Source organism: Mytilus edulis, chromosome 5 (genome assembly GCF_963676685.1).
Source record: "Mytilus edulis chromosome 5, xbMytEdul2.2, whole genome shotgun sequence".
Classification (NCBI taxonomy): domain Eukaryota; kingdom Metazoa; phylum Mollusca; class Bivalvia; order Mytilida; family Mytilidae; genus Mytilus; species Mytilus edulis.
The window spans coordinates 91,568,382-91,594,575 of NC_092348.1; the positions used below are offsets into that span (position 1 = coordinate 91,568,382).

Here is a 26,194-nt window from a genome sequence, read left to right on the forward strand (position 1 = left end):
GAAACAAATATTCAAAAGTAAATCATTATCTAACTGAGGTGAGTGGACTGAAGGGTTTTTAAATTATATGAAAATTTTATTGCATAGATTCCCGGAATTGGCAAATGAATTGATTAGCTACATGACGATTATAAGGGGGTGTACCTTTTGAGAACGTTTATAAATTTGACATGCAATTTCGACTTAGAAAAGCTCGTGATCATATGCGTGCATGGGACGTCATTGATGGGAAGCTATGGCTTTAGTTTATTGCAGTAGGCATAAATCATGTTACACAGACATCTTCTTATACTTCTCACACAGTTATTAGTCCTTGCTACGATTATAATTTTAAGGCCGTTTGTACTCGTATGAATTGTGTATACAGCCATGAATTCATGTATAAGATGTAGCCAGTTCCATCCTTCGATGTACTGTACAAATTATTCATATAACAAGAATAATCCTCGAAGTTCTGTAACTTCGGACTATTCTGCTCCTAGGTATCAAAACTACCCCAGGGCACCTGATGCAAACAATTTTGCACCAAGGTATCAGTCCAGTGCTAGAGCAGTCAAACAGGTTTTTGAATACACATGGAAATTTTAACCCAAATACTCGTTTTTCGAAAATAATTAAAGATTTCCCTGTCAGCAGGCAAATGTTCCACGGATGCAATTTAATCATTTCAAATTTTATAATTTTGTTTACAGCTTGTAATCACCGTATGATATTTGGTATTTTTGGTTGTTCCCCTGTTAATACTACGGTTTAAGGGAATATGTTGACCGACTACCCCGTTAAAATATTGGCAAATTTATTATATAATGGTTTTAAATATGGTTTTCGAGCACATCATACAAGCAAAACATTAAAATCTGTTTTACAAGATCCAAATTTAGCTTGGAAAAATCATGAGTGAATTGAAAAATGGTAGAATTGCGGGCCTTTTTATTATCGACCTATTTCTAATCTACGTGTTTGGAAAATAATTTTAGAAATTATAATGGCATTTCTTATATTTTGGGTGACAAGTGGTTGTCGAGTTCTGTTTTAAATCTCTTTATCGGTAGTGCAAGAGTTATTCAAATACTTGGCTTACGTATCAAATGGACTAAATTAATTTCAAAGCTTTAAACATAAACTAAACCTGTATGACGTATGGCCATGCCCCGTTTCATATTTAGTTAATAGTAGCGGACATGTTTAAGGAGGAATATTCTTATTCCACTGGGAATGCGTACCTTTCAGGCATTAGGTTTAATCATAAGATCAATGGTTTATTGGACAACACTCATTCTTTTAATGTTCGAAAGATGCTCAGTGACATAAGCGATACGTCTGTCGTAAGCTTATTACTATTGGTATATTAACTAGACTTTTAGATGCGCTTAATTTAGTTTGTTATTCAGTATATGAAACATGTTTATTCAAAGCTTCATTTTCAGCTAGAATTTTGGGTTTCTTAGTTTTGGAGAATTTGCAAATTCAAGTTTTAATGAAAATCTTATTCTAAAACGATCCAAGATATAATTTGATGCCTATTCAGGGTCACTTATTATAAAAGTTCCTTCTTAGAAAACAGATCAGCTGGGTAATTCAGTAACGACAATTCTGGAAAAGAATAAACTACTTCAATTTGTTCTGTCCGGTTGATGTCGGACTACATTGCTGAGACACAAAGACGATGGACATTTTCATACACTTTAAAAAAGGTTATGTAAGAACAAACCTTGTATAGTTGAAACACTTAATTTCAGGGTACCTGAAAGATATTTGGGTAATTGGCTCTTTTATTGTCATAGGAGCTGTCATATTAAGCTTATAGGTGCATCGTTCGGATTAGAGATAGTTGGGTGTATTCCTAAATCAGATTCAAGGAGCTCTGAAAATATTATGTATATATTTTCTTTAAATTTCCTCATTGTTTGGTTTTCCCTTACAATGAATAACATAGCTTAGATGTTGACAGTATTGCATTTTAGCTGAAGTTTATGTTGATGTTGCCACATGAATATCAGTTTAATGAAGTTCAAAGTATTGAATTTAAGTTGATGTTGAAGTTTTTGATGTTTGTGTTGAAGTTGATAATAATGTTGAAGTTGATAACATTGAAGTTGATAATAATGTTGTAGTTGATAATAATGTTGTAGTTGATAATATTGAAGTTGATAATAATATTGAAGTTGACAATATTGAAGTTGATAATATTGAAGTTGATAATAATGTTGAAGTTGGTAATATTGAAGTTGATAATAATGTTGAAGTTGATAATGATGTTGAGTTGATAATGATGTTGTTAATATTGTTGATGTTGAAATTGATTATGATGTTGAAGTTGATAATGACATCGAGGTTGATAATGATGTTGAAGTTGATTGATGTTGATTCTTGCTGTTAAATTTGTCATGCGGTAAATTTTATGGCGGATTACAAGTTGTGCAACTAGTTACTCAACTTGTAATTTTGGCGGAATTTACTTTAAGCTGCTATGGACTACCCAGTGGCTCCTGATATAACTTTGTTACTGCTGGATCGCCCTTCAGTAATTCAATCGTCATCAAGTTTTGATTGACAAGTTGATTGTGTTTCTTTCTTGCAATAAATGCCATGACAAATTTACAGCCAAATAAAACATAATTTCTTTAGTGATTTTGATTTATAGTTTATTCGTCGGATTCATTAATTACATCATGAGGTCAAACAATGAGAATACAGATTTAAACAATACAAGTACACTTACATTTTATCTAGGCCCCCCTTTCAATCTATGTGTGTATATATATACAATAATAGAATTTAATTCAATAATAATTAAATTCAGTTATTGTAATTATATAACTTGGTATGCCTATTATTGATTTAAATTGACGGTGTGTTCGATTCATTTTATACTGGTCACTTTCATATGCTAATTAGTTTAGCCCGCGAAATGTTAGTCCGTGCAATTTACCTCGTGTGGTTTGGTCATTTGAATTCAAACCTTACACGGAGCTTGACCAAAGCTATAGAATTTACCCGCCCTCCCTTTTCCCCATTATGAATATTTTCTGCTGATTTTCATTTATCGTTTCAGTTTTGGAAGAATGATTATAGAACCAGCGTCATGGCATATATAACAGACTGAGTTTGGAGCTTTTTTGTATTGTGAATGGACAGGCGGAATTTACTTTAAGCTGCTATGGACTACCCAGTGGCTCCTGATATAACTTTGTTACTACTGGATCGCCCTTCAGTAATTCAATCGTCATCAAGTTTTGATTGACAAGTTGATTGTGTTTCTTTCTTGCAATAAATGCCATGACAAATTTACAGCCAAATAAAACATAATTTCTTTAGTGATTTTGATTTATAGTTTATTCGTCGGATTCATTAATTACATCATGAGGTCAAACAATGAGAATACAGATTTAAACAATACAAGTACACTTACATTTTATCTAGGCCCCCCTTTCAATCTATGTGTGTATATATATACAATAATTGTGATCTTCGATACCTGAATGCAAATGAATAGTTAATAAAATTTATAAGGGATAAATAATTAAGGTCAAAAGTAAATAAACAGGTTTATACAAAGTTAAAGTAAGATACCACAGTGAAATATTACACAAATTATAGAAAATCGTCACTTTAAAAAAAGGTTGCGTCATATCCTATACAGGTACATACAAATAATTTTGTCATTACGTATACTTGTTCGTCTGTGTGTATAAAATATTTCGTTTAGGAATACCATGAAATTTCTTTAATATCAATAAAACTTATCTAGCACTTGGTACATATGGGGTGAATATCAACAATTAAACTATACAATAAGGGCTAAATAAAACTTACTGTACAGGTGCAAGAACAGTATTTAAGGAGAAATGAAATAATTGTGATGTTCATAGTACGTAGAAGTAAAAATTGGTAGTAATTACGAATAATTAACGCTGATATATAGACAAGATTCATATTAACATAAAATAACAAAAAAGCTTTAGAAACAGTATCAACAGGTCAAATCAACAAAGAAGTACGATTCTAGAGTTCATAAGAAAGTATAAATAAAACAATGTTATTAACCAGCACACATAGAGCCATTCTTTGAAATCTTGCAAAAAACGCAACATTCTCAAATATTGGAGTAAACATCTGGAATGCGATTGTTTACAACCACAGAGTCGTTGCAAGGACTTGCAGTATTTTATTTACATAATAGCATAGAGGGCCCTAACAGTATTTGGCCCAAACTTGTGATTTTGAATGGTCTTTAACTGCTTATAAAGCTTGGTCCTCCGACTGATTTGATTCGAGTGTATATGATATGTAGGCGAAACAAATGAAGGAAGAACACAATTATAAGACTTATGAATTTGTACGACAGCATAATTTTACAGAAAGTTTTGACTTTAGTGCAGATCCAGAATAGATATTGTATTCCATCATTTTTTTTAATTTTCTTTATAAAACAGATAACATTTTGATACACATGTTACCAAACTGACAACATTGTGGTACGATTGTTCAGGAACATCATTTCGGATTTACTCCGTGCCAAACGTTTAAGCAGTGCTGAATTTACCAAACGACAATAACTTAAGGTACGTATTTTCAGTCAATAGCTTTTTTTACCCAGCTTTTGAAAGCAACGTTTCAACCTTATAACTATAAGAAGTAAAACAAATCTGTAACAACTGTTCAAGTACGATCAAATACAAGCAAATTAAATAATATATGACTTACTGCTACGGCGAGGGCGATTCCATTAGCAGTTTCTATTTCGTCAGGATAAATTTCTTTCTCTGGAGTGTAAACTCGTGTGAAATATGTCTGAAATATTAAGCAAATTATTGAATATCACATATCAATTTATAAAATTGAAATATATTGTATTAACGTATCAGTTTTATTAATTTTGATAGGTTTACATAGATGTTAGAGTAAATAATAATAACGTATCAAGCACACTGCGATGATAATGGCAATACTGATTACCTCGTTCATCTGCACCAAATCTTAAGTACGCGAATAAACCACAGACGTTCAAGCTGGACAACTGTAAATCAGTGCCAATTAGAATTGGAGTGAAAACACCTTGCTACATTCGATATTCGAAATCACTATCTCAGATATGACAGGGTGATAACCATTTAAGGTAAATATTAACGCCAATCGACCATAAATGTTTTTGTTTATGATGGTCTAAATGGAATACTATATAATAGGAACAAGTTACCTTCAGAAAGGGTAAAACGGCTTCCAATAAGAAGTACACACTGTTTTTTAAACTATTCTCAGCTGATGTTTCATTCGACATAAAGCTGAAAATTGATAAAACAAAAGTTAAGTCTTGCACATTTGTATTTGTTCTTTTTTCCGTTTTCTTTGCTTAATACTCAGCAGTTATTTTATGAAATATATATTTTAAATATAGAAACAAGACGATGTAGGCATTGTAAATACATGTTATCTTAACTTAGATACCTTTATTGAGTAGAAGTTGTTATACCATTTCATTTTGTAGAATTTGAAAAGATGATAATTATAAAAACTTTTTTTTTCTGAGGAATGATTTTATTTTTCTTCATAAAGATAACACAGCTACATCTTGTTGGAGTTGAGTTTGTACCTTCTATCAGGTTTAGTCTTTAGGAAATCACCAATTGAGTTTTTATGGATTTCTAGTCCAGCTACAGCTCTCCCCATTGATCGTGTTAATTCGTCCAGGAATTCCCACATGTCTCTACAAAACATCCCACAAACTACACTTCAGGAATAATATGAAATATAGATCTAAATTGGACAAATAAATAAAATCAAAATAGACTGTTTTATTTATAGATGTATTTACATAGATGTTTACTTTTGAAAATAAAATATTGTTTAAACTAAAATTATGAAGCTAGAGGTTTAAACGATTCCTTTTCAATATACAAAAATCCAAGATATAAAGTTGAAAAAATAAAATGTTATAAAATGTAATGAGGCTTATAAAAATAAATATCACTTAATACAGAAATACAGCATTATATCTTATGTTAAAATCACTAACTTATTGTGTTGCAAATCTGCTGCTCCACTTTCTATAATGTCTCCAACGAATTGTAAGTAAACTTCGTGCATAAACTTTACAAATGGAGTTTTGATAATATTGTCTATTGAACCATGATTTACAACCCATAATAGTTCTTCAATAGGTAACATTGTTTGGCATAGTGACTCTATAAACTTGTTTTCTCCCTAAAAATAAATACAACAAAACATTATTACTCTTTTGCATATTTGTATATTTGTAATCAATAAAAGAATTACATGGAAAAATAAATGCCGAATTTACCTCTACGGTCAGAACATTTCAGGAAGTTTTTTGTACACACAGTGACATGTGACTATTTAAAAAAATGGCTATGTAGAGGATGCAATATTCCCAATATTTGTCCAAGTAATCCGAATCGTAATGTCATATATATAATTATTGACGTTGTATAGGCATAACTTGATACACAACCAATTGGTTAAGTGTCTTTTTGGATTTTTTTCATGTGGAAATAAAATTCAGAAGAACAAGAATTACTAAAAACATTGCCTAATTTTTAAGTACTAGTATACAAAAACCAATAAAAAAACGATATCCTAAACCAACAATTATTTGAAAATAAAAAACAACCAATATAACAGAACACCTATTGTGTTCACTAAAAGTGGAATTTATACAACTAAAGATCTTTGGGACGAAAAAAAATAAATCTTAAGCGACAACTTAATAAATAATAATCTTAAAGATAAAAGAATCTGGATTTTGGAATCGATTATAATAAAATTGCCTATACCAAAATCGTTCCAACAGCTAACAGATGTTAACAAACAACCCAAACCACAATTTTTTTACGCAGAAAATACTTTTGAACTTTACAATAAACGGATTAAGTAAGTAATCCCAAGTGAAATTATACTAAAGTTTTCTTTAAACTTCAATTGTGTTCCAATCTGTTTTATAGAAGAGAAAATTTAGTATAATTCGAAATTACCTAAATATAAAAAGGAGAAATTTAGATAAAGGTATGTCCTCTAGAAAACCAATTTAAAAAAGCTTGGAAATTGTTCATTAAATTATTAAAACGGAAAAAATTGTTTTAGAATGGGCAAATCCAAAAATTTCAATTTTGTAAAACAGGTAGTTTTGGAAAATATATTTGATGGTTTTAAAAATATTAAATGCGCTGAATAATAAAGCAGAAATCCCAATCTCAGAGAAGAAATACGATTAACAATATGAAATGTAATGTTATAATCAATACCATTATTTGCAAAATGGGAACTATTGAATCTATGGGTATAGCAGGATCTTCACTAAAACAATATGCAGAGGAAATAATACTTATGGTAAACCCTATACATTGATTAACTCTTTGTTTTACTTACATTCTTTTTCTATTTAGAACAGTATACATTCAATAAATGAAATAAAGTTTTGAATTAAGTCGTGCATTAAGTCGTGCATGTGATCAAATAAAATTTATCTGACCGTCGCATTACAATATTATTAAGAGTACTCTCTGAAATATTTTGTAGAGACAAATATAATTGTTGAATGAAAGTAAAGGTGAAATGTAGAAGATTGTATCGTGTCTCTTTTATTTATTTCCTCTGATTTAAATGATAGACTGTTTGATAGCATTTTTGTATTTGTAAAATGAATAAGAATGTTACATATGGACTAAATAATGTTTTCATTCTTAACATGTGCGTCAAATTATAAAGAAAACTACATTTTTCGGTGACTAGATCATGTTTTGTTTGTCGCGTTTCTTTGTTTAATCGGATTATTTTGCTTATTTTATTTGAGGTTTTACGGTCCACGGTATTGCTGTTTTAGTTTTTTTGTGTATTCTTGTATGAAAAAGAAGATGTGGTATGAATGATTATTGACAATGACACAACTATCCACAGGAGTTAAAATGAAATGGAAAGAAGCAATTGTAGGTTAACAAAACCTATTTAGTTTGCATACGTCTCAAATGATACCCTTTCGTTGAATTGCGTATTTCTACATGTACTACAAACATTGATTCAATCATTTTTTACCTGAGCACAGACAGCAAGCAAATCTACAAATCTCACATAATAGGCAAGGTGTCCTTTCTCGGAATGTGTATTTGTGAGTATCTGCTCTCTGTAAAAATAAATAACGATCAATCATTAATTGTTTTTATTTGAATGTTAAATACGATTTATTTCAATCAATTAATTGTATTATATTTAAATCATGTTTTGAAATTTGATAAACTATTGTATTTTTGTTAAATCATATTTTGAAATTTGATAAACGTTTTGCGTTTTTACACATCTCAAAAACTTAAAATATTAAACCGCAAAAATGAAAATGTTCTAAATGGTTACCTAGTTAGAGTGTCCAACCGTGGTGATGTTAAAAAACATTTAATGTATTTGTCTTGTATAAATTTATGTTTTTGAATTGTTGAGGAAATCCCAGTTTGTAAGCTAGTGAATGCATAAATTATTAAATGAACCGTAAAGTTTTGAAATAATAGTTAACATCTCTGGTTTCAGTATTAGGTGTTATTGTATTGAAGTCTCGTTGATATCTTCTTGACGGCCCTTTATGTTCATTTGAATAACCTTAAATTCTCCAGTACTCACCTTTCATTTTGTGGTTTTTCGAGAATGTAAGCGGCTGTTTGGTAGTTCTGCATGATATATTTCATCACTAATGATTGGTTTCTTTTGATATTCAAATCAAGTCCTTCAACCTTTACTAACGTGTATAATAAATCAGCGAATTCTGGTGCGTCACTTGTGTGTTCACATGTCAGTAAAACAAGCTTTTTGATTTGACTTTCTGTTATTTTAAGGCACGTTGTTTGATTGGCAACAAAAAGCTAGAAGAATACGAGCAAATATAAAAAATATAAAAATAGTGATTTGTTTGGAATGTAACTATGATGCATTTATATTACAGTAGGTATTTGTGACCATAATGAACAAGCATCGGCAGTGGTGAAAACAGTCAAATTCGTTTGTAATGAGGAAATATGTTAAAAACGCGAAAAATATACTGACTTCCAACTAATCAAAATCAATCATAAGCTGTAATTATATTTAAAATGCACCAACATGTAACTTTTTCGTTGTTTTTTTTTAGATTTATTTTAGATTATAACACTAATGATAAATCCAGGTTTAATCCACCATTTTCTACTTACGAAAATGCGTGAACCAAGTCAGGAATATGCCAGTTATTATCCATTTGTTTTATGTGTTTGAGCTTTTGATTTTGCCTTTGATTAGGGACTTTTCTTTTTGAATTTTCCTCGGAGTTTAGTTTTTTTCTGTGATTTTACCCTTATACATAGCAACATAGCATGTTCAATCGAATGCTTTACTGTTCTAAATCTCTCCACAATGAGAGATGTCATAGCAATTTGCATGCCAAACAACTTTCAATGCATTTGAAGTAGATGATCAGCAAGGTTGGTCTTTATTCATTTTTACTTTCAATTTGAAATATTAAAGCATTATGCTTGTACATGTTTTGCATGTTTTGTCTGTGCTTTTGATTTGATATCTTATACCACTTATAACACAAAGCTTCATTTAAAAGCGCAATGTTGTGTTGTATGTAAATATTAAACGTAATTGTACATACCTCTTTTATTGCCAAAGCTAAATCTGAAGGCACTATGCTGACTTCAAGTAAAGTATCAAGATGGTAGAATAGACTCTCTTGGACTTCCTTGTTGTCTTTTGATAAAACCTGGACAAGCTTTAGTGATTTTGAAAATATAGATTTCATTCTATGGTAATGTTCCTACAACGAATTAAGTACTATTAGATAATTATATATATGATATGTTATAAGAAATATGATGCACGTGCATTTGTTCTAATTAGGAAATTACAGAGTAAATAGCTAAATAAATAAATAAAACACAAAAACAACGCTTCCAAAGTTCATAAACCCTCTGTGTATTTCTAACTATTTATCATAACATTTCACATTGTAGTTTGTTTGACATTGTATGTATACTTTTTAAACTAATAGTTTCTCTAAACAGTCTACAGCATGATAAAGAACATTATTTTTTCTTAAAAAATTAAAGAGGTCACCCAACCTTACCAACCCAAACAAAACAGTTTGCACAATTTGCGACAAAAAGCGAAAAACATTACTACAACGAAATTTACAGCAGTAAAGATGTTTTAAAATGCATGACACAAAATAAATTGATATAGTTTTACTTGAACGATTACGGCGTTATATAAATTGAGCATACCTCCAATTGTGGATCGATGTCTTGTCTCAATATCTCCCTTATAGTATCCAAAACGCCTACAAACAGTTCAAGCAAAAGTCAAGTATGAATGAACATATTTCAATAGAGTCGTTAAATACAAAGAAAGACTGCTTTTAAACAAACAAATGGTGTTAATTGCCAAATTTCATTTCCAATGTTGTTGCAAATTATTTTTTCTCAGACTTGACCTTAACACCAACGTATGTTCTTTTCAATATGTTCATGTCACATATAAAACTGTGCATTTGTCATCTATGTTAACATTACGTGTCATGCTGTTTTCCTTTAAAAGTTATTTTAAATTATTTAATTATCTTGCATTTCCTTATTGAAGTTGTTTTGTCGTTCATGTCAAATAGAACTGAATATGGGAACACTTGCCATGACTGAGCAAAATTTTCTGATTTACAAAATGAGGTTCATCGCATCCTTTCTGTAAAATACACAACCTGCAAAATTAAACAAATATCTCTGAAGTTGATTCGATTTCAAAGATATATATGTATATATATGCAAATATAATGTTTCTTTAATATATACAACTGCGTTCTTGTTAATTATACGAGCAGAAAACGCCGCAATATTGACTTAAAATAATAAGTAAAATCACAAAAACAAATGAACTCCGAGGAAAATTCAAAACGGAAAGTTTATCGAATGGAAAAAATCAAAAGTTCAAACACACCAAACGAATGGATAACAATCGTTATATTCCTGACTTGGTACAGCCATTGTCTAAAGTAGAAAATAGTGGATTAAACTTAGTTTTATAGCTAGCGAAAACTTCAGTTGTATGAGGATCGCATAAGTTTCATTATATTAACACCGATGTGTGAACGAAACAAACAGACATTATACTAAGAAAAAAATGTGAAAAGTGGTGTACATGTTTTGTGTAACCAAATCTATCATATACCGTTAAAAGAGTTTAGTTGACTTTGTTGGAAAAACAGGATCGACAGTTAGTACAATGAGAAGACGATGACGTGATCTGAACAGTTCAAAATTTTCAAGGTAGTAATGTATTCAGCTATTGCAGCTGCTCCGGACAGTAAATATCATACAAAATCACTTCTATTAGACTGGCTCATTTCATCGTACTTACATATTTCTAACAAAAGTTTTATTTCAAATTAATGAACAATGCATCTCGTCATTTCGATCAAATGTATTTAATGCCGTTTATTATGACTGACCGCTCGAAATGACACCTGATGTAGGATCAATGATTATTTGACTCATATATAAATGTAAATAAACGAAAAATATCTCCACTTTTAATAGCTCTATGACGTTATCCAAATTCGTACTGATCTTGAAAAAATGACTTATATTTAGATATATCAGGGGAAAAAAGAAGAGAAAAATGACAACATATGATACTGCTACACATATTTCATATTTTGAGATAAAATGTTACCTGATGAATTCGTCAAGAATATCTCCCATAACTTTAACTTGATAATCATTGGCTTTTAGTCGGACAAATCTTTGGAGGACGGGTAACTCTCTTTGTACATCAATGTGAACTTTAATTGATTCTGATGTCATCAGCAACTATTTAAAAAATAAACATAATATCTGACTTGTTACACAATGGTAGAAGTAACAACTATATGTCGAAATATTTATTACATAAACAATATGTATTTCAAATTCAGCCTTCATGCTTTATCTGTCCCAAATTCATGTATTTGGTTTTGATGTTATATTTGTTATTCTCATAGAATTTTGTCTAATGCTTAGTCCGTTTCTGTGTGTGTTACATTTTAATGTTGTGTCGTTGTTCTCCTCTTATATTTAACGCGTTTCCCTCAGTTTTAGTTTGTTACCCCGATTTTGTTTTTTGTCCATGGATTTATGAGTTTTGAACAGCGGTATACTACTGTTGCCTTTAATATTCAAAGTTACGAAAATCATCATCAAAGTGGAAATGTTACTGCATGTCATATTCATGTAATCAGAGACAATTAAACGCTATAAATAGTTATCAAAGGTACCAGGCTTATAATTAAAAATATTCCACCCTGATTATTGTACATGGAGTGAACAATGATTTAATACATGCATAAATATAGATTGGTTTATAAGAAATAGCTTTATACCTGTGCCTTCTCTGCCAGTTTGAACATGTCGCTTTGGGATGAATATGCCTTGTTCAAAATGTCCAAAGATTTGGAAACCATTTTGTCATATTTATACTCTGCAATGTCCTACAAATACATGGTATTTATGAAAAGTCACAAAAATCGAAAAAAATAAAATAATTCGATTCTAACGTAACGGGATTGACAAATTGATGCCACAAACAAATATCTAAAGGGAAAAATATTTTGTTTTCAATTTCTATAGAACTTTTTTTTTTTTGTTGAACAATTTGTTTCTGCTCAACATTGAAATAATGTCAATTCTATCAATTAATGTTTGTTCTTTAAACTATTTGATATATTTAAACGAAAAGGTTTCAATCAGACTCGCATTAAAACATATTCACATTCAAACATAGAAAACTAATAATAAACATATAAAATTCACAAGGAGCTGTCATTTCAACAGCATCACATAACCTTTCCTTGAAACAATAATATAGATAAATAAAACCTCACCATCAAAATCTTTGTATAATGATCCTTATCAAATATATCAGATGCATGAAACATCTCTCGTAATTCATTTAATATTTTCTGCTGTTGTCTTAAAGCTTTTCTGAAAGAAAAACAACTTTTCAAAGCCATCGTTTTAGAAATTTTTATAGAAAGTAGATGTAATGAAAAGGCGAACATCCCAACTTGTTATGAAATGCCAATTAGCATGACACTGTACTTTAAGTGAATTTGTTCAACGCTTACTTTCTGTTATTTGTCTCCCTTTTAGTAACCTTTTTAAAATGATAAATTTGAAAAAGGATCAGCACGGACGTACCAGATATCAACCCCGGGTTTTGTTGCGTCCTATTGATTATTCTTGAGTTTTTTATGTTGTGTTAAGGAGGCTGTCTTTTCGTCGTTTTTTGTTTATGTTTTGTTGATTGAGTTGTTAGTTTTTATTGATAATAGAGTTTGAATGTCCGTGTGTTATTTTCCGCCTAACTGTTTATGAAAAAAATATATATTTGTCTAAAAATGACACAAAACAGATATTAGGATATCATAAATACCAATCACTTTTCCAGACATGTGGAACAAAAGAATTATGCTACATAGAATTTACATACTTTTTTGTGTCCCTTGGGTTATACTTTTCATACATAAGTGCTGTCATCCTCAATGCTATCTTGCGTTTTTGTTCAAATTCAATCATCTTGAACTTTTCAACCATTGTCTGCAAAGAATAAATGGTCGATTAAAGATGGTCAAGAAGATAACCGTCATTTTAATATTGTACGCAGTTTTCTGTTGTCTATAGTTATCTTGTTTATTTTGGCATAAAATGTGTTTTCATTTTAACAATATAGTAGTTATAATTTTCTAAACTTTCAATTCATATCTATAATAGGATAGTGGTATTAGCGAAGAGCTTATAAAAATGAAAACGGCATTACAGAACCTTATCGGTTATCAGAAACTTATGGATAATATTTACGCTGAGTCTCGCAGATCTCCTAGAATTATCTTTATTATGAAGTTGATGTGTGTTCCACGATTTTAGTTTGTAGCCCGGATTTGTTTATGTCTGAATCAATATATGACTTTTGAACAGCGGCATACTACTGTTGCCTTTATTTCTATGTTTTCTTCAAAAATTCTACAAAGCCAAGATATGAATGTTGTTTAAGTTTTAAAGTTGTATTCTATCGGTAAACCGTGTAGCAGTAAATCACATCCACTGATTTTCATTGTGTTTTTTGCTATTTTTTTATTTTATTCTTTAACTTTTAGCAAATCATAATAACAACACATGTATTACGTCAATTATGTATACCTTTAAGCGGAGATTTCTTTGGAATGTTAGAAGAAAATCCAGAACCTGTAGACCCCTGTAAAAAAACGTTATTGAAAACTTGGTGTACTATATGTATATATGTGTGTGTATTCTTGTATACATACTGTTTATAAAACTTTTATCCGACAATATACAGTATTGTTTATATATGGGAGACACATTACCTACCATACGTTCAAGGCGTACAAGAAACGTCACAATCATCTAAGTTCAAATAAGCCAGAAGTAGTTGAAATATATTTTGTTAGTTTAGAAACAGGAAAAGAGAGGGCAACTATTTGTGATTAATCTTATTTTCATTTGGTAATTGTGTCTTCTGTGAAAATACAATTACGTGAAACAATACCACATAAATTCTTCAAAATTAAATGTATTTAAAATATCTTATATACTGTTTAACAGTCTTCTCTTAATCATATATTTTATATATTTGATCATATTTTTATGGAACTATTGCATATGAAAAATATATAGAATTAAGGCTAGCCCTTATCCAAGCATGAAATATTGCAAAAAGCAAAATGACTATATAAAACATACTGGTATTTTGCGTTGACAACAGCTTCAGTTTGAGCGTTTGGTTCATATCGTCCACCGGACTTATACTGACTAACGAGTTTTTTATCATCTCTTGAATAGCCTGAAATTTAAATGATAAAATAACTTCGTAAAACATAAAATTGATTGAGATAGATATTTATCATTTAATATATAAAACTGTTTTTTTGAGTGTATTTGTATAAATATGTTGAAATAATAAAGCAGCAAATACAACGAATAGGGGTGTATTTACAACAGCTTTTACGTGAATCCATACTTGATTAAAAGATCACAAATTAAAACAATTTTTAATAATCATATCTTACTTCAAAAAAACATATTACCTTTCCGTTTATCCTTACGAACTGGTACGTCTGTTGACCCGTCAAGAACAGCTATCAATGGTTTGATGATTTTGTTAATCTCTGTAAGATCTCCAAAGTATCCAAAGCGGACCAAGTGTTTCAGTAAACACAAAAGCTAAAGAAAAGATAGAGAATGTGTTTTTAAAGGAGCATGCGTAAAGCAGGAGATAGTAGCGGTCAATCAAAACCAGATGGGATCACCGATGATGAAGTGCTAAATAGAGGAAAAGCATATAATAGTTATCAAAAGTACCAGGATTATAATTTCATACGCCAGACGCGCGTTTCGTCTACATAAGACTCATCAGTGACGCTCAGATCAAAATAGTTCAAAAAGCCAAATAAATACAAAGTTGAAGAGCATTGAGGACCCAAAATTCCAAAAAGTTGTGCCAAATACAGCTAAGGTAATCTACTCCTGGGGTAAGAAAATCCTTAGTTTTTCGAAAAATTCAAAGTTTTGTAAACAGAAAATTTATAAAAATGACCATATAATTGATATTCATGTCAACACCGAAGTGCTGACTACTGGGCTGGTGATACCCTCGGGGACGAAACGTCCACCAGCAGTGGCATCGACCCAGTGGTGTAAATAGTTATCAAAAGTACCAGGATTATAATTTCATACGCCAGACGCGCGTTTCGTCTACATAAGACTCATCAGTGACGCTCAGATCAAAATAGTTCAAAAAGCCAAATAAATACAAAGTTGAAGAGCATTGAGGACCCAAAATTCCAAAAAGTTGTGCCAAATACAGCTAAGGTAATCTACTCCTGGGGTAAGAAAATCCTTAGTTTTTCGAAAAATTCAAAGTTTTGTAAACAGAAAATTTATAAAAATGACCATATAATTGATATTCATGTCAACACCGAAGTGCTGACTACTGGGCTGGTGATACCCTCGGGGACGAAACGTATATACCAAATACAGCTAAGGTAATCTACTCCTGGGGTAAGAAAATCCTTAGTTTTTCGAAAAATTCAAAGTTTTGTAAACAGAAAATTTATAAAAATGACCATATAATTGATATTCATGTCAACACCGAAGTGCTGACTACTGGGCTGGTGATACCCTCGGGGACGAAACGTTATAACACCTAAAACCTAAAGCTCCAAATATAACGTTTACTGCAGTGATGATCCGATTGAAGTTCAAGCCATATTTTGAAATATTTCTATCTATTATTGCTAGGTCGAAATTGAAATATGAAATTATATTCATCTTGTTCAAGCTAAAAAGTATAATCGTGTTTTATACATAGAACGATCACAGTGAGAACGATGTTGTCATATAAAGAAGGATAACCATGTTTACCTGTTCAGTTAGTTGGTTCATACCAACTTCCGAAGCAATCATTTGACTGTTTCTTTCCATAAAGTCTACTATAAAATCTCGCAAGACGGGAAATAGTGTTGCTAAATCCCGAACACCCTGAAATGATATATAAATATAAAAAAAAGATCTGGTATGATTGCCAATGAAACAACTCTTTACAATAGTAAGATGACACAGACATAAACAGCTATAGGTCACTGTACAGCCTTTAACAATGCATCTTAATGACTATTGATAAAAAAATACGATTACGAAAATACATTTGAATAAGAAGAGTAACCAAACGTTTGTTTGTAGAGAATGTTGCTTGGTGTCTTTTATTCAAAGTTTTCATTCTTTAAATCGAAGATCGGGTCTGAATACTGTTCATAAATTGGAATGAAAGGGTACAAAAATTCACATAGTATCACATATTTGTCACTTTATTTTTAATTTAACTCATCCTAAATATGACCTGTACCAAATCAGAAAAATGGCCATTGTTATATTATAGTTCGTTTCTGTGTGTGTTACATTTAACTGTTGTGTTTCTGTTGTGTCGTAAGTCTGCTCTTATATTTGATGTGTTTCCCTCAGATTTAGTTTGTAACCCGGATTGTGTTTTTTTTTAATCGATTTCTGAATTTCGTACAGCGGTATACTTCTGGTCCCTTTATTTATAAATACTGATTACATATAAGATTATCATCAATAGAAAAATAACGTATTTGTTATATCTTAAAATAACAAAATTGACTAATACATTTTAAGGAAAATCAGTCATACTGTCTAGTTAAATATGAAATTTATCATGCATTTCTAATATTATAATTATTAACAATATTTTAAAAACAGTTGAAAATCATATTTTATTCAACAGAAATGAAATCATGAAAAACTTCTACATGGAATACTAAAAACTTTACATATATAAGTCATTTCGTGCTATGATAATATGTATTTTGGTATAATAAAAACAAGGGAATTATTGCCACTCAGACACCTATCCACCAAAGTCCAAATAAAATGGATGAAAGCAATCATATGCAACCGTACGGCCTTCTACAATGAGAAAACATGCATGTGATAAACAAGGATTTAAATAAAGTATCAGACCTGACATGGCTCAACACTGAAATGACTTGGTTCGTCCTAAAAGAATATTGAATTAAATATTCAGAGAAACGTTGCAATTCTGCTTTTTTTACAGAAGAATTAAAACTGCTGGATTAACATCAAATGTACTGCTGCAGTTATTTTGTAACCATATACCAATCACTGAATGATTTTGTTATAGTCTCGAATGAAAAAAGCCAAAACGTTGTGATGCAAATGGACCTCGGATCGCTATAATGTTTTAATATATTTAGTTAATGTTTCACACAACTTAAACTGGGCCGACAATATATACAATATTAATACTTTACACAGATGAAACATGAAGTCCCTAAAATAATATGCTCATTACGGTTTATATTACTCAAGCATTAGTGTTTACTGTGTGTTAATGAAAGGTTATACATTTCGATGCAAACTGATAGTTAGCTTATACATTTCGATGCAAGAATGATAGTTAGTTTTAACCTGTGTTGATTCTCTGTCTCCATCTTTTGTTCCAACGAATTCATAAACAAAGCATAATTCTGGCTGATCAAGTACTGAATAGTTGCTTCCAACTTCGACAAAAGCAGCTGAAATGCATTTAAGTAAAATTATGATTACACAAGATTTAAATAGCACAAGCTAAACACGTCATTGCATATTCATGTATGTATGCGTCTATTGCTATTTCATATTTCAACTTTTCATCTGTGGAAATTATGTCATACGTCTATTTGAAGCACAGGTTTAAAACAAAAATGGTTGATGTTTCAAATGGAACAATCAAAAATATAAAAGTCAGGGGAAAAAACCTTATTACTTCAATTTCATATAGCCATAGGTTTGTTTAACTGAAAAATAATGCACGAAGTTGAGGAGGTCCGAAAGGTTTTGTCAAATACAGCTGTGGCAATCTAGTTCTATTTCTAAATACTTAGTATTTTGTAATATTGGAAGTTTTATAAACAATTAATTTATGATTATTTCCATACCATAATATAAGCCAAAAAAGAAAGTTAAGAGCTAAATAAAGGCAACAGTAGTATACCGCTGTTCAAAATCCATAAATCGATAGAGAAAAAAACAAATCCGGGTTACAAACTAAAACTGAGGGAAACGTATCAAATATAAGAGAACTACGACACAACAAAGACACAACACCGAAATGTAACACACACAGAAACGAACTATAATGTTACAATGGCCATTTTCCTGACTTGGTACAGGGCATTTTATGAAAAAATGGTGGGTTGAACCTGGTTTTGTGGCATGTCAAACCTCCTGCTTTAATGGCAGTGTTAATTATGACATTAAAAGGACAACATTACACGACAGGGTTACAATAAATAAACAGATAAATTGGAGAAAATATAGGACAGAGAAACAAACGAATAATAGCCATCAAATGGTAACAGATTACAAAATAGTTTTATACGCCAGACGGGCGCTACGTCCACACAAAACTATGCTCAGATGTAAAAAGTTTAAAAGCCATAACAACTACAAAGTTGAAGATCGCTGAGGACAAAACGTTCCAAAAAGTTGTGAGGTCAGGGCTAAAGCTACCTATAAAATATCAAACTTCATGTAAGGTCAACTTTGAATGAGGGAGTTGGATTCTTAGTGTCACAATAATGTATCATCGAAACATATGGTCCAAGGACACAGTTATCGTCCTTTGGTTTTCGTTGTCTACGAATATAGTCCCTAGTGTAAACAGTGTATAACTTGCATGTCTTATTTGATACACTTTCCCAATTTATTTCTTGATATTAAATGCATGAAATATCAAGTAGGGGGATGTAATTACATGTAAAAAAAAATTGGGTGCTGAATCTTTATGTTAAGAAGTAAATTGGTCCAGTTCTAAAAGGTCAAATTTTAGCACGTCTGAAGCTGTCAAACTGAATTTTACACCCCCTTAACACAGAATTGTCAATATTTTGAGTTAGAGCTGGTAGAAGTTTCTATAATTTTAATATTATTTGTCTCACTGGTAGTACACTACACTGTAAAAATCTTTTTGAGAAAGAGCAGGTGCGATTTTTTTAATTTGAATTTATTGTCTAAAAGAAATGCACTACGAAATAACTGTGTTCTCGGGCCTAAGAGATGGATTCCTGAAATCTAGATTCTGTACTTTGGCAACTTTCCTGAATGATTTGCTGGTTTCAGTTTGTCAAACTCAATCAAAGTAAAGGATTTACATCTTTGGTTTACAGAAATTCTGTTAAAATGTGCCATTTTGGCATTCTACGGCTATAATAAGCATTTTAAAGCAGTTTACATTTTATGGCTAAGAGGCATGCTGACTTTCTATCTGACAGCTTTTTTGTTCCTGATATTTGTGTTTCTATGATTAAATCAAATTTAATTAACCATTTGTGAACTCTGGATATAGAGAAAAGTAGATTATCACAGAAAAAAAGTGCAGATATTTGTATTCACGGCCATGGTTAAACGGCCTAATAGATGTATGTAAAATGTGAAGAGCTTTGTACATCAAATCTGTAGTCCATCACAAATATTTCACTAAATCTGTAAAAAAAGCACTTTATTATACTCAGTACACCTTACTCCTTTCATATGCTACCATTTTTTTTCTCTGTATGATAGTAAGTGGTCCAACTTTATGCCTATTAAGGCTAAAACTAAATGCAAGTTTTCCATTGAAAAGTGAAAAAACTGGCCATCAGACCATATTGTTTCTAAAAAAATTAAATGCAAGAGTCCTTTTGCAATTAGACTTCTTGTATCATAACGCCTTAGCATAGAAATGAGCAAAAAGTTACACATTTTCATTTCTAATAGCTTCTGTGTGCATTTTTATATGTCAATATGGGCTACCGCCTAAATCGACTCTAAATAATTCTCAGTACTACATGGCCCAAGACCATTTTATACTCATGTGGTATGCTTTTTGACACTTTTCTATACATTTAAAGTACATTTTATATATATGAAAGAATAAATTAGGCATAAAAAACTTCAAAATCTTCAAATTGGCTGAGAAAAATGCATATTTATATAAGGCGTCCCTAAATTGGAAAATCTCTATTTTCAGGCATAGGCTTATATAAATTTAACTTTGGAATAATTAGAATACATCTGATAAATAAAAGAGTGTTCAGATGCTTTTAATACTTAATATTTGATATTCAAGAGCATTTAAAAAGCAAATTTTTGCAAAATTTAAAATTTTAAGGCCAAAATCTTGACAGTTGAAGATATTTGATTTACACGTCAAAAATAAACATTCAAATGTCTATATTAAAATGACCCTAGTGTCTCTAATATATGTCATATGGCCATGAAACTTGGCAACCTATCTCACAATTGCCTCAGCTTAGGTTATGCAAAGTTTTATAAAGATTGGTCAAGTCTTTCTGTCCTATTAGGTCCAAGGACACAGTTATCGTCCTTTGGTTTTCGTTGTCTACGAATATAGTCCCTAGTGTAAACAGTGTATAACTTGCATGTCTTATTTGATACACTTTCCCAATTTATTTCTTGATATTAAATGCATGAAATATCAAGTAGGGGGATGTAATTACATGTAAAAAAAAATTGGGTGCTGAATCTTTATGTTAAGAAGTAAATTGGTCCAGTTCTAAAAGGTCAAATTTTAGCACGTCTGAAGCTGTCAAACTGAATTTTACACCCCCTTAACACAGAATTGTCAATATTTTGAGTTAGAGCTGGTAGAAGTTTCTATAATTTTGATATTATTTGTCTCACTGGTAGTACACTACACTGTAAAAATCTTTTTGAGAAAGAGCAGGTGCGATTTTTTTAATTTGAATTTATTGTCTAAAAGAAATGCACTACGAAATAACTGTGTTCTCGGGCCATATAATAAACGTGTATTATCTCTAATATCATAACTGAAGCACTGACTATTTTAGTTAATGAAACCCTCGGTTACTATAGTACACTAGTCTTCCTAGTAAATGAAAGTAACACTATCTGAAACGCTCAAAACCATTTTTTGTTAATGATTACTAGTACCTAAAGAGTTGAACACCTTTATGACCAAAACATTTGTCCTTACGTGTAGATGACCTAGGAAAATACAACATAGAACTAGTATAGAAGATATTGCAAACATTTACCTATGATGACTTCACAATACTTGGCTCGCAGTTGATCACTTAACTGTCTAGATGTCAAGCACAGGTAAGCGTCCTCCCATTGCAAAATAGGTTTCTCTCTTGTGATAGTATGGACTGCGAAATCATTCCGACCCTTTAAAATTAACACAGGAAGATTTGAATGATTTTAAAAGCATTGAGTTGAGATTTTTTGTTAAACGGTTAATTGCCTGAATTGTTAGATTTTCATTATTTCGTGCCGTATGAATGCATCAAATGCTAAAATGTTCTACTTCAGATTGAACTACAATTTGTCAACAGTTTTGAACCAATGACCTCCTATAATTATGATCAAGATATTCAACTTTTACAATATTATTTTTGTATCTTAAAAATTTGATCTTATGAAGTCTGTTAAGTTCTTGTTGATGTTTTTAGCATTGCATGGTTTTTTGAAGATAACAAACATTTGTGACATCAATTTCCAATCAATATATGCCTTCGACAAAACTAATTCAAAATATTTACAAAATTAGAAGAAAAATAAACCAATCGTTATTTCTATTTTATCATTTTCATCTGCCTTTATTTACAAATATATTATTAAATTAAAATCCCGAAATGCGTAACTAGTGCAGTAAAACTAGTACCGGTAATATTTATTAACAAAAATATAATTCTATCATAATTAAATTATTCCATCTATATTTAAATATCCATATTTCATAATAACTGTGTTAGTTTCGATCAGTCTTATCTTGTTTTTTTTTGTTTGGCTGACAAATAAGATGGATGCATAATAAACTTACGAAGCAAAGTGACTTCAGCAAGTCTAACTGATTCAGTAAAAATCTGTATGGACTATCACCTGCCTCGCATGGCTACAAAAACAGAACATTATGCTTATAAACACGAAGTTCAATTTACTACTTAATTAATTTCGAATCGTGTTTATTTTGTCTTAGATGAAAACTGTCTACTATCAAACATTTGATATGACCCAATTCCTCCATTTAGATGCAAGCGAAACAAGATAATTTCCATTTGTCCACTTCAAAATTATCAACAGTAGGATATCCGACTGCTCCGTCGTATAGCGTTTTCATCTCTAAGTAGTTTTAAAATACATTACAGTCGTGCGTGTTCGGATTATTCTGACAATCTAAACAGAGATGTGCGTCTTCATCTACTAAACCAACAGCAAGAAAGACTGAAATCGCAACTCAGTTTAACGGTCAACATGACGAATTATTCGACCTATAGAACGTGTTGGCGAAATTTGTATCTAGTATTTCGTAGTCTTTTGTCTCTGGTCGGGTTTTTGACTCTTTGACACATTCCACATTTCGATTCTCAATTTTATTCGATCTTAAGATACTAGATCTGAAATAGGTTTGATCTCTAATTTAACTGATCGCGAGTGTTAATACACATGCCTGGTGATAATTGCAAAGTAGAATATGCTTCTCACTTTCGCTCACCTGGTATCTCCTGTTGGAATGCATGTGCCTCCTTCAGTTTTGTGTTACATGAAATTGCTAATTATAAATCGAGTTACAAGATTTAAACATCAATAAAGTACTATCGCCTAAACTTAATATTCTGTTCCATATGTTCTTTTGTTGTTAATTCGTTTGTTGTTCAGATGATTTTGGTTTCTGTGTTTGGTATGAATTGTTGAACTATTCAATTTGTGCTATTCTTATGTTTTTCAATGAATTGGTGTCCTTGGTAATGTATTACATTTTTGTAACTGGAAGTGAGGCAAAAAATATTAACAATAAATATATTTCATTGGATACGCATAAACCTAGGATAAATAACTGGTACTTAAAAGCACAACTCCAAGCATACCTTGTAGTAATAAGATAACATTTACATAAATATATGATGATATAGACCAATAATTATTATAACTAGAGGCTCTAAAGAGCCCGTGTCGCTCACCTTGGTCTATGTGAATATTAAACAATGGACACAGATGGATTCATGACAAAATTGTATTTTGGTGATGGTGATGTGTTTGTAGATCTTACTTTACTAAACATTCTTGCTGCTTACAATTATTTCTATCTATAACAGTACTTTCTGTGGAAAATGTTATTGAAAATCTTCAAATTTTAAGAAAATTGTTAAAAATTGACTATGAAGGGCAGTAACTCCTTAGGGGGTCAATTGACTATTTTGGTCATACTGACTTATTTTTAGTTCTTACTTTGCTGTACATTATTGTTGTTTACAGTTTATCTCTATCTATAATAATATTCAAGATAATAACAAAAAAACAGCAAAATTTCCTCAAAATTACCAATTCAGGGGCAGCAACCTAACAACCGATTATCCGATTCATCTGAAAATTCCAGGGCAGATAGATCTTGACCTGATCAACAATTTTACTGCCTGTCAGATTTGCTCTTAATGCTTTGGTTTTTGAGTTATAAGCCAAAAACTGCATTTTACCTCCATGTTCTATTTTTAGCCATGGAGGCCATCTTGGTTTGTTGGCCGAGTTACCGGACACATTTTTTTAACTAGAGACCTCAATGATGATTATGGCTAAGTTTGGTTAAATTTGACCCAATAGTTTCAGAGGAGAAGATTTTTCTAAAAGATTACTAAGATTTACGAAAAATGGTTAAAAATTGACTATAAAGGGCAATAACTCCTAAAGTGGTCAACTGACCATTTTGGTCATGTTAACTTATTTGTAGATCTTACTTTGCTGAACATTATTTCTGTTTACAGTTTATCTCTATCTATAATAATATTCAAGATAATAACCAAAAACAGCAAAATTTCCTCAAAATTACCATTTCAGGGGCAGCAACCCAACAACGGAATGTCCGATTCATCTGAAAATTTCAGGGCAGATAGATCTTGACCTGATGAACAATTTTACTTACGTCAGATTTGCTCTAAATGCTTTTGTTTTTGAGTTATAAGCCAAAAACTGCATTTTACCCCTATGTTCTATTTTTAGCCATTGCGGCCATCTTGGTTGGTTGGCCGGGTCACCGGACACATTTTTTAAACTAGATACCCCAATGATGATTGTGGCCAAGATTAGTTAAATTTGGCCCAGTAGTTTCAGAGGAGAAGATTTTTGTAAAAGTTAACGCAGGACGACGACGACGACGACAGACGACGGACGCCGGACACCAAGTGATGAGAAAAGCTCACTTGGCCTTTCGGCCAGGTGAGCTAATAAAAACTTAAATGAAGCAAGTATATCAGGAACATAAATTGCCATAAAAGCTAAAATATATTTACAAACGAAACATATATGTAAACGTATATTAACATAAAAACAAACTGACAAACATTAATTTTCTAAACTCATTATTTAAAATTAAGCGAACAAAAGTGGAACCAAGCTTTTTAAATGTCCAACCATACCTTATCAAAGTTGTCAAGTGCATCAAACTGTAATAAAACCTAAGTCGTTGGTTAAACACAAATAGAAGAAAATGATAGATATGGAAAATAGATAAACTAAATTAGATAAATAATTTAGTCTCGCAATTGATACATAATATTGATGATCTTCTTTCATTCAATTCATTCACATGTTAATGTAAACTATTTTCTTTTTTCAATTTTTCAATTCTTAATACACAAATATTATTTGAATCAATTATTCATGTTTCCATGTTTAAACCAGACAATGGCCTTACATCTAAGTGGTGCATTGGAACCCAAGATTCTTTATCATCAGATGACAGGAACATGACATTGGGTTCTCGGTTCAGATTCTGGCCTCTGGCGGCATGAAACTTGTATCCCTGGAAAATTAATAAATTGAACATCAATGAAATTTCATTCCTAAATTCATTATATTTATATTGAGTAGTTGATTACTTATTCTCATTAAAAAAAAAGAAAATACCCTGCAAAGTTTACAACGTTTGGTCTGTACTTTACATAAATATTACATAATGCAATCAAAATACCATTACAGGGACAATTACAAACCATATATTGGAGGATGAAAAAATCATGACAAAAGATGTGCTATCTCAAAATAATTTCGTTCACTAAGTGTGATATATTTTTCACAACATAGAATCATTTTTCTTGTTTGATATAGCTGTGTAATTGTGAACCGCTTTGTAGTGAAGGATGATTGATACATTTCTATATAAATATAATTGTAAATGATTGTTACCATATCTTGTCGTAGCCATTGTTCTGTAATATATGTCTGGTTAGTTGGTATCGATACTCCATCACAAACACAAAGCACTTGTAACAGGTTCAGAAATATTGAATTCTGGAAAATAGAACGATAACAATAATCAAAATGTTCACTCTTAGTTGTTTGACATCGTTTTTAATTATCAGAATATACGTCAACTTACTCTGTATTGTATCTGGTTTCTTGTGACTTACATGTGTTAACTACAGGACTTTCAAGAAATATATCTGTGAATTTTTTACTCAGAAACTGCTCCAACAAGGTTATGAGAAGGACAGATTAAAAATGACACTCCGTAAATTTTACGGACACCATCACGAATTGATTGATGCATACGATGGGTCTTTGTCCAATCTAACTAAGGA

At 31.0% G+C, this 26,194-nt stretch overlaps 1 protein-coding gene across 9 annotated transcripts in view; it reads right to left on the bottom strand.

Annotated features, from left to right (window-relative positions):
- The window catches only part of LOC139524814 (inositol 1,4,5-trisphosphate-gated calcium channel ITPR2-like), a 95,807-nt gene that overhangs the window by 30,835 nt on the left and 38,778 nt on the right, over positions 1-26,194 (bottom strand). For 3 of the 9 annotated variants that reach the window (XM_071319915.1, XM_071319908.1, XM_071319910.1), the window contains exons 21-44: positions 25,800-25,904; positions 25,309-25,416; positions 25,031-25,057; positions 22,444-22,515; positions 21,656-21,788; positions 18,027-18,133; positions 17,559-17,594; positions 16,443-16,559; positions 15,107-15,242; positions 14,763-14,862; positions 14,202-14,256; positions 13,495-13,601; positions 12,887-12,986; positions 12,386-12,493; positions 11,701-11,837; positions 10,662-10,729; positions 10,260-10,315; positions 9,632-9,793; positions 8,626-8,864; positions 8,050-8,137; positions 6,017-6,204; positions 5,594-5,707; positions 5,201-5,285; positions 4,708-4,794 (exon numbers count right to left, since the gene is read on the bottom strand). In XM_071319915.1, the coding sequence (XP_071176016.1) occupies positions 4,708-4,794; positions 5,201-5,285; positions 5,594-5,707; positions 6,017-6,204; positions 8,050-8,137; positions 8,626-8,864; positions 9,632-9,793; positions 10,260-10,315; positions 10,662-10,729; positions 11,701-11,837; positions 12,386-12,493; positions 12,887-12,986; positions 13,495-13,601; positions 14,202-14,256; positions 14,763-14,862; positions 15,107-15,242; positions 16,443-16,559; positions 17,559-17,594; positions 18,027-18,133; positions 21,656-21,788; positions 22,444-22,515; positions 25,031-25,057; positions 25,309-25,416; positions 25,800-25,904 (2,535 nt within the window). The remainder of the gene's footprint in view (positions 1-4,707; positions 4,795-5,200; positions 5,286-5,593; positions 5,708-6,016; positions 6,205-8,049; positions 8,138-8,625; positions 8,865-9,631; positions 9,794-10,259; positions 10,316-10,661; positions 10,730-11,700; positions 11,838-12,385; positions 12,494-12,886; positions 12,987-13,494; positions 13,602-14,201; positions 14,257-14,762; positions 14,863-15,106; positions 15,243-16,442; positions 16,560-17,558; positions 17,595-18,026; positions 18,134-21,655; positions 21,789-22,443; positions 22,516-25,030; positions 25,058-25,308; positions 25,417-25,799; positions 25,905-26,194) is intronic. The other 6 variants (XM_071319916.1, XM_071319911.1, XM_071319913.1 and 3 more) reach the window with 3 other exon arrangements.